The sequence below is a fragment of the Montipora capricornis genome, chromosome 13, assembly GCF_036669925.1.
Source record: "Montipora capricornis isolate CH-2021 chromosome 13, ASM3666992v2, whole genome shotgun sequence".
NCBI lineage: Eukaryota > Metazoa > Cnidaria > Anthozoa > Scleractinia > Acroporidae > Montipora > Montipora capricornis.
Genome location: NC_090895.1, coordinates 29,062,411 through 29,077,410, shown reverse-complemented (window position 1 = coordinate 29,077,410; position 15,000 = coordinate 29,062,411). Strand labels below are relative to the sequence as shown.

General features: G+C 36.8%; 3 protein-coding genes across 3 annotated transcripts in view; 1 reads left to right on the top strand and 2 right to left on the bottom strand.

Moving 5' to 3' along the window:
• The window catches only part of LOC138030072 (E3 ubiquitin-protein ligase rnf168-like), a 9,814-nt gene extending 7,967 nt beyond the window's left edge, over nt 1–1,847 (bottom strand). Inside the window, exon 1 of the mRNA XM_068877926.1 lies at nt 1,720–1,847. The gene's annotated coding sequence lies outside the window, so the exon portion shown is untranslated. The remainder of the gene's footprint in view (nt 1–1,719) is intronic.
• On the top strand, nt 78–8,577 carry LOC138030071 (glypican-5-like). The gene is made up of 7 exons (XM_068877924.1): nt 78–361; nt 452–610; nt 2,553–3,238; nt 5,041–5,288; nt 6,256–6,422; nt 7,004–7,102; nt 8,239–8,577. Exons 1-7 carry the CDS (start codon nt 211–213, stop codon nt 8,436–8,438), a joined length of 1,710 nt encoding a protein of 569 aa, XP_068734025.1. The 5' UTR covers nt 78–210; the 3' UTR covers nt 8,439–8,577.
• Nucleotides 8,578–13,155: 4,578 nt separating this feature from the next.
• LOC138030174 (glypican-4-like) overlaps nt 13,156–15,000 on the bottom strand; it is a 19,121-nt gene continuing 17,276 nt past the window's right edge. The window contains exon 6 of the mRNA XM_068878060.1: nt 13,156–15,000. This exon is cut by the window's right edge and continues 30 nt beyond it. Coding sequence (XP_068734161.1) covers nt 14,619–15,000 — 382 coding nt within the window. The 3' untranslated portion in view covers nt 13,156–14,618.

The following is a 15,000-nucleotide window of genomic DNA, read 5'->3' as shown; positions in this document are numbered from 1 at the left end:
AAGGCAAGAGCTCCACAGGAACCTCCCAAATCACTCGTTGGAGCTGTCAACCGTCGATCAAGTTAAGCAACTGTTTGAGGTGCCTGCCATAGACCTTTGACAAAATCTGCGCCGAAGCATACATGGGCGCTCAATCGAACTTCAGATTACTGCAACAAACACTTTAGCGGTGTTTGTTGAACATTCGGTATTCTAACCATTACTTTAGTTATGGCCTCTTCTCGGATACTTCACGTGGTCTGTTTGTTCGCTTTAATTCTGTTGAGAGCATGGCGTGCGGACTGCCAGGCGAGTGCAGAGTTTTTCTGTTCAGAACATCTGGGAGCAAACAAGCTTTCGAGTCTTCAACCGCCGGTGAAAGGTAAGAATTGAGAAAGTTTCCCATTAAGAATCATTCATTTTGCTAAATCCTATTCTTGCCTCAAGGTCAATTTCATTTTGCGCTCAACAGGGACAGAGCCGCAGATTTGCGTGAGCAATATGACTTGCTGCACAAGAGAAACAGAGGAAAATCTTCGCATCAGAGCCGCCAAGAAAACAAAAACTCACTTAAGAACAAAATACAGTGCGGCAAAGAGTTCGCTCTTGTCGATTTTCGACGACTTGAGAAGTAAGTGTCAGTTGACAGTTCGTTAAGTATTTTTGTAAGCTGCTGAAAAGCACTTTATTATTGGCTTTGTGTAAACAAGTGTTTCCTAAACTAAAGATCGGCGCTGTGAAAGATTTGCGGTTAACAAAAATTTTAGTTGTGTGAAAAATTTGGCATAACTTTGAATTAGTCTCGCTGAAAAAATAAGTTTTCTGTCGAGGAATTTTATGACAATAGCCCTCAATCGTGCTCACTCTTATTTCCCGTACCCTTATTAATTACAATTTCCATTGACGATTGTTTTGTGAGAAGTGGCGAGAAATAGAGAGAGCTTACAGGGAAATACTCCTCGTACAGGTTTTTCCCCAGTGTTATATTGGTCTCTTGCATACTAAAAACAGTAACACTTCCGATATACCCGACGACTGTAGCAAATCAAACATTTTTGTGAAATGATGTCATAAATTATAAATAAATCATCGCATTGAGCATTCGATGTCCTTCACGATAATAATTTTTTGGAATTACAGAAGTCAGCTATTTCCGGTTCTTTATGGTCCCCGAGAATTGACTAATACGCGTTCTTAAATAATTTTCTACTCTATTTAAACTCAATAAATTATTTAGTGTGAAACTTGATTAATTAAAGCGCGTGTCTCTAAATTTGAGTATCTCGTGATGGGAGTATAAATTTCCCAATCCCAACATATTTCAGCAATTTCAAGGTGATTTTATTGCGATAAATAATTTGCATACTGTATCTCTTTGGTCAAATATCATATTAAAAGCATCGTTCGGAGAAAATCGAAGGCAATTTGTTCAAGTTACGTATTCGAGTTGGTTGTTTCTTTCTTGGTGAGGATGAGCACGCATTTTACAAGGCCTCGTTATATTTTCCCCGAAGAATGCAATTCTTTTCCGTGCCCAAAGTATGTATAAACATATAAATAACTTCTTAGAAATTATTCGAATCTTTTCTCTGCGAGAAATATTTTTCCACAGTTAATAAAAGACGTGGAATATTTGACTCGTTAAACAAAACAATTTAATTAAATAATTGTGAAATCTTCAATATTCAAGTGCATTTAGGGTCTTGTATATAAACAATGAACAGAGGGATTCTATTTTACCTTTTCATTGAGGTCTGTTGTTTATGAGAGTGCTCTTTTGTCTGTTGTGATCAAATATTGAAGGTGATATTGGACTCTTGTCAACCGCATTTTTATCAAAAACTATGCCTGTTTCATTTGTGGCTTTGTCACACAGTCTATACTTATGCAAGGTGTCAAAAAATAATATCTGTATTTACGTCATCAGGGGTTAATGAAGTTCTAAGGGAGTGTGGGTTGAATGGAGTTAGATGCAGCACTATGTACTAGTAACTATTTGAAAGTGGCTGGTTATCAGCCTCCCTAATTTGGACATTTATTCACAGTCACATGCATTATACACTTAAATTTAGCAGTTGTGTGCATCATACCTTACTAACAATAATTGTTGCTCAAGCAGACATGGTGCTTGTGTCACAAATCAAGTATGTACCAGTTAAACTTGAATGGGTCCTTGTTCCCAAAAGTGTGAGCCTCGCACAAAAAGCAAAAAAGCTGATGGTGATGTCAATAATTTGTGCGTCTGTCCAGGCAAGAACCAATCAAAATATGGGAATAACTTGGGTTATTATATAAACTTAAAACGACTATTCACCTTAGTGTCGGTGGCTAGTGGTGGATATTTACCTTATGTACTTCAAAGCTCGTAAATATCTACCATTAGCCACCTCCACTTTGGTGAGTAGTTGCTAAATTTTGACTAAGAGCCTTTTATAGTTTTCCCCTTTAAGGAAAGACACATTTCTGGAAATTTTCTAAAAAGAAAAATGTGGAGACATTTGAATGCCAAGTTTTCAGATTTTCACCATTTTTAAGATATTCAATGATTGCTTTCAATAACTGACTATTTTCAGATTATTTTCAAAATGTCATTCGTGAAGGTCACCGCCAGAGTTCTCTCTTCATGGTGAACACCCAGAAGAGAAACCTAACAACTGACGAAGTGCAAGTTCTTTCAACTTTCTTCAAACACCTTGAAAACTATCTGGTAGATGATACAATGCAGTTAGAAGACATTGTAAATACATTTTTTCGTGATTCCTTTCCTTTGGTTCTCGAGTATGCAATTGACAGAGGTGTCTCAAACTTGTACAAACAATGTTTGAAAACCAATATGGAATCAATTCAACCATTTGGAAATCGTCCAGCACAGTTAGTGGGAATTTTTGAAGAGGTATTTGAACCAGTCCGTAAGCTGTTGAGCAGCTTTAAGTTTGCCATAGAAGTAATGAACATGGCGCAACAATTTAACTTTTCAAGTGGATGCAAGAACTTGCTTCTGGAGATGAAGTTTTGTTCATTGTGCCGGGGTCTTCATAGAGTGAAGCCATGCTACGGTTACTGCAATGATGCACTGAAGGAATGTTTAATTGCTGAAATTAAGCTACAGAGTTTGTGGGGGTCATATATTGACAATATATACTCCCTCACTCACAGCATTGGTATGTCAGATTTGGAGAACTTCTCAAACTCAATTTACAAGGACTTGTGGGGAGCTGCTATGCATGTAATACTTCAGAAAGACAATATTATGGCACAGGTAACTAGGTTTTTTAAATAATAAAATATTCTTGTTTGCCTCACAATGTGGTCACTTGTGATGTAGATCGCAGCATTTCGACTGCATACTGCTAGTCTTCATCAGGCGATGAGGTCAACTGGTTACGCATCACCTTTTAAGCAGGATGCTCCACTGTGATTGGTGCATTTCAATGCGTGCTGTTTCGGTGTGTTGTTCCTTTGGCGGTCCACTGTTGCATGGTTCTCCTGTTGTTGTGTTTCTTGATTTTGCAATGATCTGAGAGCAAGAAATAATAGTGTTTCTTTCTAAGCAATTTGGCAGTGTGAACCAAAGACAAATAAAGCTTATCAATCTTATCAACAAATAATTATTATTATTCTTATTTGTGGATTATGTTCTTTCTAGGCTTTTCTTTAAATTTTCAATGAAGATAACCTTATAGTGGAAATACAATCTTGGACATTTCAAAATAATAGAAAATGAAGACCATCCCTTCCCCCCAATTTCAATGATGAAAAAATGGCAGGCTTCAACTTGCACATGGATTCATCATTGATTTAGGGGGGAGGTGGGGAACTAAGTTTTCTTTTTATTTTGTCAAAGATTGTAGGTCATGTGCTCAATATCTGCAAGCCGAGACTGAAATGAAAATTGTATTCCTCTTTGGAACTTCTAACATTTGAATACTGGAATTTTTAATTTTATTTTTTAAATTTCCTTGCTATCAGGGGTGTTTTTTGTTTTGCGTTCGCTGGGCTGAGAAGTACAGGAAAAGAGACTTTTTACAATGACTATAAAATATTTGTGCGCTCACTGGCTAATTTTTATTGTCAATAAGCGGACAGACACATAAATTTATAATTTATGAAGTAGTGACGCTATCTGCTAATTAGACTTACTAGCCTTGTTTGCATGGACAAAATACAAAAGAAATATTTCTTGAGAGTGAGGCTAGTCAGTCTAATTAGCGCATAAGCAAAATAATACATTTTTGGCCGCCATTTATGCATTCCGTCTATTGCTCGTGTCAGATTGAAGTTTCTCACATCTTTGTCTTGCATTCTTCTTGTCGTTTGACTTAATTTTGACCCCTCTGCCTTTCTGTTATTGTAAAAAACAAATTGATGCCAGTTTTTATAGTCCTGTAGTATATGTAGTCTGCGGATCCCCTCGGCTATCGCCTCATGGATCCACAGCTACTTTGACAATGACTGTTATGACAAAATTCATGATCAATAACAGGACAGATGCATGAAAAACTGACATCAATTTGTTAATCTGCCTTGGATTGAAACTCACTGTGTTGAGCATGTGCAGCGATTTCTTAGTGCCCGAATCATTGTGTGATACTTCACATGTTGTGCGGGCTCAATGAACAACAGTGGCAGAGACAGGAATGTGCCAGACACAGCTGGCTCGAGTCACAGTCAGCAGTTAAATCATGGGGCTTGCGTTTTGAACAGTGCCGTCCAAGGCCGTAGAGGGCAGTTGGACCAAAGTGAGTTTCGACCCACCCGTACTTATCAGCCCAGCGTTCAATGTGAATGCAAAAGAAAAGAGGCCCCTGCTAGCAGGGAGAACTAAAAATATTTTTTTATTGTACTTTCAAGCATCCTGTCTTTGTTCATTTAATAAATTACCAAAGCTTCCCATTTTTTATTAATTTTATTATAAAAAGTAAAAATCAAACCAATAATCATTTTAAGTGATCAAAACTGGCATTTAGATTTGAAAGCACCATTCAAATTATTTATGTTAAATCTGGTTGCCCCTGACACCGGACAACTGGTACAGACTGACTTTTAATCCTTGGTATCTAGGTCAGAAACAAGTGTGGCATCCCAGTGCTCATTGATGCACCATCTGAGATGTCCTATAGCACAAATTCAGTGCCACCTACCCCACATGTGAAGGTACGGCTTTTTGCCAAAATGGAAGAAGGTAGAACTAATGTGTCTACTCTGAAGTCTTTTTATCGAGACTTGCCAGATGAGTTGTGTGTTGCAGATGAGCTTTCTGTAAAGCAAGTTAACTTTGGTAACTGCTGGAATGGAAAGTCTGTAGAAAGGTAAGTCCCAGCACTGTATAATTTTTATTGGTTAATAGCAATAAAAATTTACTTAACTGATTGATTCCTTGGAGTGAGACTTAACAGATTTTACCCAGCTGTCTAATACTAGCAGGTTTTACTAGTCAACTGGGGGCTTCTTCCTAGGGCACCTGAAGGGTAAATGGGTTTAATAATGAGAAAAAGAGTGGATTAACCATTATATTAACTATTATTGTTATGTAAAACAGATAAAACACAGCCTTCAAATCAAATCAGATTAATGATGATGATAATTATATAATAAGTGATGATGAGGACGACAATAATAATAATAATAATAATAATAAGAAGAAGAAGAAGAAGAAGAAGAAGACTATTCTGTACAGCACCCTCTCCAAAACATGCCCAAATGCATCAGAGGAGAGAACTGACAAACACAACCCACATGTGGTGAAAAGTTTGTGAGTCAATCCTGGCCATTCATCCTTGCCTTTACTGTTACAATTTGATTTTACACATGCAAATGGGAAGCAACTGGGATTCAAGATGTGCAGTAAAAAAAAAAATTCTGTATTAGAGTCTAGAGCCTCAAAATGTAATTTAGTGAAAATTGATGTTAACACTCTCCCTCTTAAAATGGCCTTTTATATTGCAGATTTTACTCTTTCTAATGCTGGGTGATTTTACTTGTTAAGGGCACACCTGCGGGAGTGCCAAAAGGGTTAACTTGTTCCTTGTTTCTGCACTCAACAACATAATTTTATTCATGTGATTGAGTCTGCATGCACTTCACAGCATAAGAATTTGAAATAAATAAATAATAATATTAGGCAATAGAGTTACAACACTGGGTGCATGAATGGACAGGAAGGCCAGATTGTGTAAAAATGAGAGTTTTTTGAACACTTCTGACAGTCAGATGACATCTCACTGATTTTACAGCATTCAACCCTTATAACCCCTAACCCCTTTTTTTACATGTAAGGTACACAGGTTTAGACTCAGTTACAGCAGACTTTGAGATGACCAGTCAGGCATGGAACCATTTAAAACTAATGGAAGAAAAAATAAGAGACAAGAAAGGGGAGATTGAGAGGTTAATAGTACACAGCATGGGGGATGACGGAGAAAGTGCCAGTGGTAGTGGTGAAGGTAACGTGTTTGTGATCCAACTTTGTGACTGTTGGGGAAGGGGTTATTATATAGGCCAAGAAATACCATACAGTAAAGTTGTTTAAAATGATAAATACAGGTGGCAAAATTATTATAATATCAGATGATCAACTTTAACCCTAATAATAGCAGTTTATTTGTTCTTTAGGATTATTTTGGTTTTGTTTACATTTAGAGTGAATTTTGTTGTGGAAGTATACCTGTGGCATCCCATTTTCTAAAAAGATTAGAGACTCCACATTTCCCAATATTTAAATTAAATTAATTGCCAAAATTTTACTTATCTGCAGATACCAAATTTCTCCTTAACAGCAGCTAAGTTTTTGTGAAGGAGAAGACTGAGGCAAAAACCTGGCATGGATGAATGCAATAAAGTTGATTTACCTTTTTGAACTGTGCAAGAAAGCCAGCCATGCACAATAAATCCCTAGAATTAATACACAAAAACTAATGTAATTATAATTCTCAACAAGTTATTGTATGGCATATTAGGCTTAATTTACAGTTCTTAGGCTGGCATATTGTGCACAGGCATTATTTGTGGCATTATTTTTTTTTAGGAAGTGAATACGGAAGTGCTTGTGGTTCAGATGATGATGAGGACTGTGGCAGCTCTAGTGGATCTGGTGTGAAGAATGAAATTACTGACATAACTGCTGGTGAGTTTTACTCCAGAGGCAGTTGTTCAAAGCAATGTGAGCAGGGGTTTGAGTGAAAATCAAAGCAGAGTTACAGCCCACAGTGAGAGGCAAATTTCTGACAACATTGCATAGACGGCAGTTATACTGCTGGTGACCAGCTTCTCATGAAACCCCTGACTGGAAACTTAAGTTGCAGTTTATTTTCTGATCCAAAAAAAGTTTTAGCCTTCATTTTTTCTTTTCCTGAAGGCTAAAATTCCATCATTAAAGCTTTCTTGATGGACAAAATTGAACCCTCTGTTGGTATTTAATCACAGATTAGCATTAAGCGGCTTTTGAGCAATTGGGCCTAGATATTTCTGTGCAAAATTAGCATGTTACCAACTTGCTTGTTGTAGAACATTGTTTGATGCTTCTCAGTGGTTTGAAGAAATTTTAATTTAGCTTAGCAAGTTATGATTCAAAGAGTCAACTTTTGGACATTTCCTGTCTAGCGTCTTCAATTCATCTGGGGTGATCCAATGTTATCACAAGTGTCCTTAATTTATAATAATTATTATGCTACCAGTTTACTAAAATTAGGGAGGATGTTCGGAGGTTCCTATTAATAGTAATAATTTTTTGATGTCCTTTACTTTTTTAATAAAGGAGCAAATTGTTGTCAGGTATTTGTAGAATAGTCTCGTTTGTTTCAGCTATGTAACCGCTCCTCCAGTAGTTTTAAGAGTGAAAGTTTTGCAGACCATGTGCTTTTGATGGAGCATTGATTAAATGAGTCACAGTTCATTCAGTTTGGTTCAATAGTGCAGGAATATTACAGTATTTGCACCTATATGCAAATTGTAATAATTGTTATAGTACTATTAATAGCTACAATAGGTGCATCCTTTCCTTTTTAGTAAATTGGCAGCATACAGTATAAAATCTACAATACTAAAGACCCTACTAGACAGGAATGTCAAAACATTCGGCCTTTGAATTTCTGCAACTTTTTTAGTGAAATCCAAATTTCTTCAAACCAGAGTAAAGCATCAAACTGTGTCGATCTGATTGTCAACCTGTTTGCAATGTGAATTGTAACTTTCATTATCAATTTGCGTTTTGTAAAATCACTTCTCAATGATCTCTCATCTCTTCTGCATATTTTTTTCCAGATGAGAATTCAGACCTCTATCTGGAATTTACAACACAATCTAGCAATGTGGTTGATAATATACTAGCTGGTGGAGTTCCTACAACCAAGCGTAAACATGGGAATATGCTAGCTCGTGGAAATGCATCATCTACTTATCTAACTTTTGCACTTCCATATTTAGCTCTGTTAATGTTTGCAATCCTTCCACAAAATGGCTGACCCTGTTTTTTGCCCTTGAGAAAATCAGTGAATCGCACTGTAATAAGTTGGTGAACTGCATTCATGTATAGCTGCAATTAATTAGCCATTTTTACATTCAGAGCTTACTTTTGTTTAATTACATGGTGCTATAGGGTGTCTGAACCTGAACCCATCATCTCAGCAAGTTATGGTAATACAGTGAACCATTTGTACATAATTATTGTAACTTGTTAGACAATGGGGGTTATTGATCTCCATAATGGAGAAGGACTTGTTAATTTATTATTGGTGTACTATCTGTAGGTGTTGACCACATAATTTGATGGTGAAAGCTCACTGCAAGAACTTCACTCTGACTCAATTAAGCCAATTAACAAATTGATGTCAGTTTTTCATGCGTCTGTCCTGTTATTGATCATGAATTTCGTCCACAGCTACTTTGACAATGTTATGATGAAATTCATTGTCAATAACAGGACAGACACATGAAAAACTGACATCAATTTGTTTTTTACAAATTATAACAAAAAGGCAGAATGGTCAAAATTAAGTCAAAACACGAGGAGAACGCAAGACAAAAATGCGAGAAACTTCAATCTGACAAGAGCAATATCGCATCATTATCGCATAAATTATAAAATTTAATTTATGTGTCTGTCCGCTTTTTGACAATAAAAATTAGCCAATGACACACAAGAATGTAGCAGTCATTGTAAGAACGGCGTTGATTTAACCCATTCACTCCTCAGGTGCCCTAGGATGGCCCGAGTTGACAAGTAAAATAGTCTGGCATTAGACAGAGTAAACTCTGTCAAGACTCGCTTCCAGTGAGCCAGTGGGTTAATGGAGGGGTTAAATTTGACTGGTTTAAGTGATGTACGTTCCAAATTTGTCCCTACCATTTCGCTTCTAAGGTGCAAAAAGAGTTCATCAGCCTCTGCACTTTCATTTAGGAATCAGCAGAGGCCCTGACCACTGGGAAAAAAACTTATTGATGTGTCTTGCTGGCTTCCAATAATTATTGAAAAGAGTTCAACTGGTATAGAGATTTTACATGTAGATCAGGTCTTAAAATCAGCAGGTTGGCCTTTACTATTTTGTACATACTTTGTGAATGATGATGAATAGAGAAGGTTATTGTAGGTCATAATGTCTTATTAGCTTCAAGCATTACTATGACAAGTGTGAAGTAATATTACTCATTTAGTGTCATGCAGACATGTATCGAAGGGGCCATGTCATGGTATTTTAGGGTGTTTAGGGGAAAACATAAAAGTTGTTATTGCAATGTTTCATTCTACTTTTTGGGCATCTTGGGGGTCGTGAAATTGGATCATTTTGCCTGACATAGCCCTTTAAGATTCATGAAAATTATTGGTAAGATGCTAGAAGTCTAATGAAAGATGCATTGTAAATAAATTTGTTATTCAACCAACAAGAAGTCCAGTTGGAGAGGCATTGTTAAACAGCCATTCTGAATTTGGCCATAAGCCAAATTCAGAGGCCCACAAAACGTGAGCATGTTAGATAAATAAAGTATAAATTATTACATGGCCCTGCAGAGATATGAAATTTCCCTTCCAGTGTTGAAAGATATTCACGAGTGAGCACAGCAGTGATGTAATTGCAGTCATGCAATGTTCTGTCTATTATATAAACACCCATTATCTACCAAACCATACTTCACTTTAATATTATTTGTAGTTCTAATGTAGAGCAGCATGACAATTCCAGGGGTTGGGGAGTATGCAATAAAGTATGTATGTACGCATGTCTAAGGTTAGCAGTTTTGAAAAGGTTTGTGTCGTTTTAGCTACAGTACCCTTCACCCCCTAACCCCCACCCCTGGAATAGCCATGCCAACGTAGAGCAACAGCAGGATTTATTATCTGACCATAGCAAAAAAAGCTGTGCAAAAGCTCATCTTGTACATTTCATAGATGTTTAGATAGCAAAAGTAAGCATTTCAACTTGATGTAGGAGACCTGCAGACAATAAATTCTTCATTGACAAAATTTGTCCTTTCATGCCGGTAGCGCATCATTCATTTTACTGAGAAAGCATGTCTCAAGAGACACCAGCTGATCCTTCACAATGTCCAAGCTTCTTCAAACCATAAAGTACTCCGCAATTGCATGCTGAGTAAGGTAAACTTTATTAAGTGGATTTGAAGCTTAATAATTATCTGTGAAAAGTGCTTGGTTACCTACAATTTTCTTTTTGGCTACCAAGAGGTGTTACTAAGATAGACTTTCTCCGGATAATATCCCTCTATTAGTAAACATAACCAATAGGAAACCCAAGTAACTCAAGATGCACAGAACCTTTCCATCTGCGACAAAATTAGTTGAGACAGTTGCCAACAGAGCACACTGGCAACAACACATTCATTGTTTGCAAAAAAATAACCTTTCCGAGATACCCCTCCCTCCACCACCCTAATCAATGTTGTACCGCTGTTGACAAAGCTCATAGGAAACAGAAAAAAAATACAACATTGTCCCAGGGGTGCGGGGGAGACCATTTTCGCACCGAGCTTGAAAACAACTCTGAAGGATAAGAGTGTCTCAACAATTTTGACGCCGATTGTAGGTATAATAATAATAGTAGGCACTGTCCTTTTGAGAATTTAATAGGGTTTTCAAATTTGAACAGAAGTGCTACATTACCAAATTGGTTTCTGGGTCTTTTCAGTGCTGACCATTGCCATGGCAACAGCTGGTGACTCACAGACACCTGCCTGGTAATAGTTCCAGACAAAAAAATGGACATTCCACAACAGAAACAATCAGCAGTGTTGTAATCCTTTTCCATTAACGGGGACAGCGAGTGATAAATGGGGACATAGTCTCCTGGGGGTTCCCCATTGACAAGTAAAATCGCCTGGCGTTAGGCAGGCGTTAAAGGGCTAAAAACCCACTCTTACCCGACAGAAACCATTCTGAGCCACCCTTAGGGAGGCTCAAAAGGGTTTTCAGTTGAACATGGACGTAAGCCACTTATCCAATACTTTAGCTGCTTACATCAGCTCATGAATCAAAATGGGGCACCGAAGATAATAATCTTTACCGCTGATTTCGCACACTTTTCTGCTAATTCTTTTACAGATGGAATATAAACATACATCTCCTATTCACCAAAACTTTGCACAAACTGTTTAATGGTCACTTTAATCCGTTTTAGTTGGCCTATAGTCCACATGGGCACGGACTCGACTGAGCGGATGATGCATGCATAAATGCTGATTTTGCCACAGCACTCGTTTAGATCTCTTCTTCCGGATAGTACATTGCTTTCATTTTTTGCATGATAACTTAAATTGAAATTTATTTCTTCAAAACTGAAAAAATTCTGTAGGCAAAAAAAAAAGTTAGAGACATATTTCAAAAACCTTTATTTCTGTAAAACTGGCTATGCATTTTTTTTAATTTTAAGTATTTTAGAGATAATTTTCTTACATTGAAACAATGACCTGCAACCCGCGACCTGCGTCTTCCAGATAGTACATTGCTTTCATTTTTTGCATGATAACTTAAATTGAAATTTATTTCTTCAAAACTGAAAAAATCCTGTAGGCGAAAAAAAAAGTTAAGAGACATATTTCAAAAACCTTTTTTTCTGTAAAACTGGCTATGCATTTTTTTTAATTTTAAGTATTTTAGAGATAATTTTCTTACATTATCAGGTGACTCTGTACGGGAAGGTTTCAGTCTTGTTTTTTTTTAAAAGACAGTTTGTGCTGATTTTAAGGCCCAAAAAAGTACATTAAGTTATATCGTTGCCATCTTAACAGTATTTTGGAAGAAAATGTGATATGAGAAATCTATTATGGACACTTACTGGTAATACTTTGGCTAAATTTTGTCTCGATATGATTACCCTGACTATATCTAAAAAACAGAATGTATTTATTTGTGTGAAAAAATGGGAGAAACTATTTTGAGCCTTTTAAGTTACGTTTCTTAATAAAATTCTGAGGAAGAAGCATCTCAGGGGAGAGGGAATGTCACCGCTCCAGTCTGGGTCTACCATACATTTCAAGATTTTTTCTTTGCTTTCCTTTTTTTACAATAAAAATTTTATTAGTTCCACAGGTTTATACAATGAAGAAAACCCAATTAGACCAGTGTGTCACTACTATCATTATTTTGTGGAAAAGCCTTAAGTGTTGTTAGTCAGCCTGAAAACAGTTTTTCAAAACTTTTGTTTCAATTCCCTTATGTTCTGGACTTCACCCTTAGAAGTCAAAAGTAACTTAACAGCAAGACAATGACAAGCTGAGTTATACAACAAAGCTGTAAAGTCTTTTACATCGCAACCAGAAAACCGTGAACCTCAAAATATGTCAGGAATGCTTGTTTTTAAGCCAATATTTGAGGACTTCACACGTCAAAACTGAATAACCGTTATTAATCGAAGGATATTTCTTTGGCTAGAAAAATCGTTTTTTCCTAGTTTGATCTAAGTTATCTATTTTATTTGCAAAAAGACCAGAATTAGCTCAAATCAGATCAATGACCAGGAAATCCAAAGCCGACACAATTCTAGATCTCTTGCCGCGCAAACATAAACACATTGCGGTTTATGGAGAGGATTTCAGATGCGTGAATGGTCAAAAAGTAATAACATTCCTGACATATTTCGATTGTTCACAGTTTTCGTGGTTGCACTGCGATTAAGCAGCCAACAATACTGTTTACCAGACAATTCTTGAGAATATGTGAAAAAATAAATCTCTTTTAAACAGTTCTATTTTGGCAAAAAAGGTACACCATAAATTATCAGTTTAATTCAACTCAATACTAATATTACTGCTTGTGAAGCAAGGCAGTCTGATATTGTGACAAGTTAACAATGCTTAGACTGCTAAAACTCCCTTCTGAGTCAGTCGCACTGCCTGCTTTAGTCATGCAAGTGAGCTGAGGGGAGAATGGCGATAGAGCGAGATGTAGCTTGCAGTCCCTAAATCTTGCTCTATCACCAGTTCAACTGACTCAGAAGGGACTGCTAGCAGTCTAAACTATGCTTGACTTCTGCTTGCAAGACAACATCTGTACAGATTTCAAGAATAGCAAACCTGTGAAACCAAAGAAATGGGTTTATCGACTGAGTTGATATGGCAAGTTGACCACTGTAAAGATATTTGAAAGCTTTCAAATCTATTTAAGATGGTTTATTTACCCTATAACCTCAGTTCATAAACCGATTTCTATGTTTCACTTCCCCATGAACATAGCATCAAAGTTTCTTTAAAAACTGAATCCCTTTGTCCACTTTTTATCAAAAAAAATTACGCCAATATTGCTTGAGATCCTCACCAAATAGGACTTCCTAGAATCAACTAAGAAATAGGTCTACATTTTTCTTTGCATACATTGTAGCTCCCATTTAGTCTCTCCATTCTCAGGAACTAATTTGCCACACAGAGACCTTTAAGACCTTCATATCAGCAAGCATATTCTCCCAACTGCTCTCATTCATTTCACGCTAACTACATAAGAACATTAAAGAAAACATCTGCATAGTAAGACAGTAAGTGAATCAAACTGCAAAATCTTTCAGCTCTTGAAACATGCTGGAAGCTCTGAATGATTTATCATGGCGCCAGGTTGATTCCCAGTTTAATTACTTAATAACTAACTTTTCTTAAGAATATTGAATGGTATAAAATCAGCAGAAGTACTGTGGCTGGAAAAGGCCATAAAGTATTTTGCATGTCCATAAGTTTTTGTAACGTTTTCAAAAACAATTTGGGTTAAAATTACACTTGCTTTTACAATAATACCTATAGTTATATACATTTTTCTGCAGTTCTTGATGTCAGTATGACAGATAAATTATCTGACTTAAGTCTCAAACACAAAAATTAACAAATGAGTACAAAAAGCAGGTCTCTAAGTGATAATTTTGTCACCTAAAAAAATTTATACACTAGTTTACAGTTTATTTCAAGTAGAGTACAACTCCACTTAAAAGAAAGCCTGTCAAGTACAGCTTGATGACTCACTTTTGAATTGTGAGTTGCTTTTTGTAAGACTGTGCGCGTCAGTGGATTCAACTCGTGCCTTCCCCTCAAACTGAAGTGGAAGAAGAGTATTCTTTCAAAGGCAGCTGGTATCAAAACTAATGTTACACTTCACACTGGAGCTCACATCCTGGCAGAACAATTTCTCGTGTTGGTGTATTTGGAATACGCCGTTAGGCTACTTGAGACACAGCCAAAACCCATAGAGTTAAAGAAAGCAACCATAACCCAAAATGGTGTTGTGATGCCAAGTTGCCCTTTGAACGTGGGTTTTTGTTCCCAGTACCTCCAGCCATTACTACTCCTTCATCACTTGAGTTATCAAGAATTATTCCACTCTTTGATTCAGTTGGTGATATCCTTGTTACATCAGCTATTTCATTTGAACCACTCCCAGAATCACCGCTTGCACTTCCACTTGCTGAGCCACTGCCATCCTCAGAATCACCACTGGGAATCAGTTCATCACCATCTATAGCAGCATTTAATTGATAAACAATTTCTTTCAGTCTTTCAATAGCTTGCTGAATTGTTGGTTTGGGGACATCCTCTATA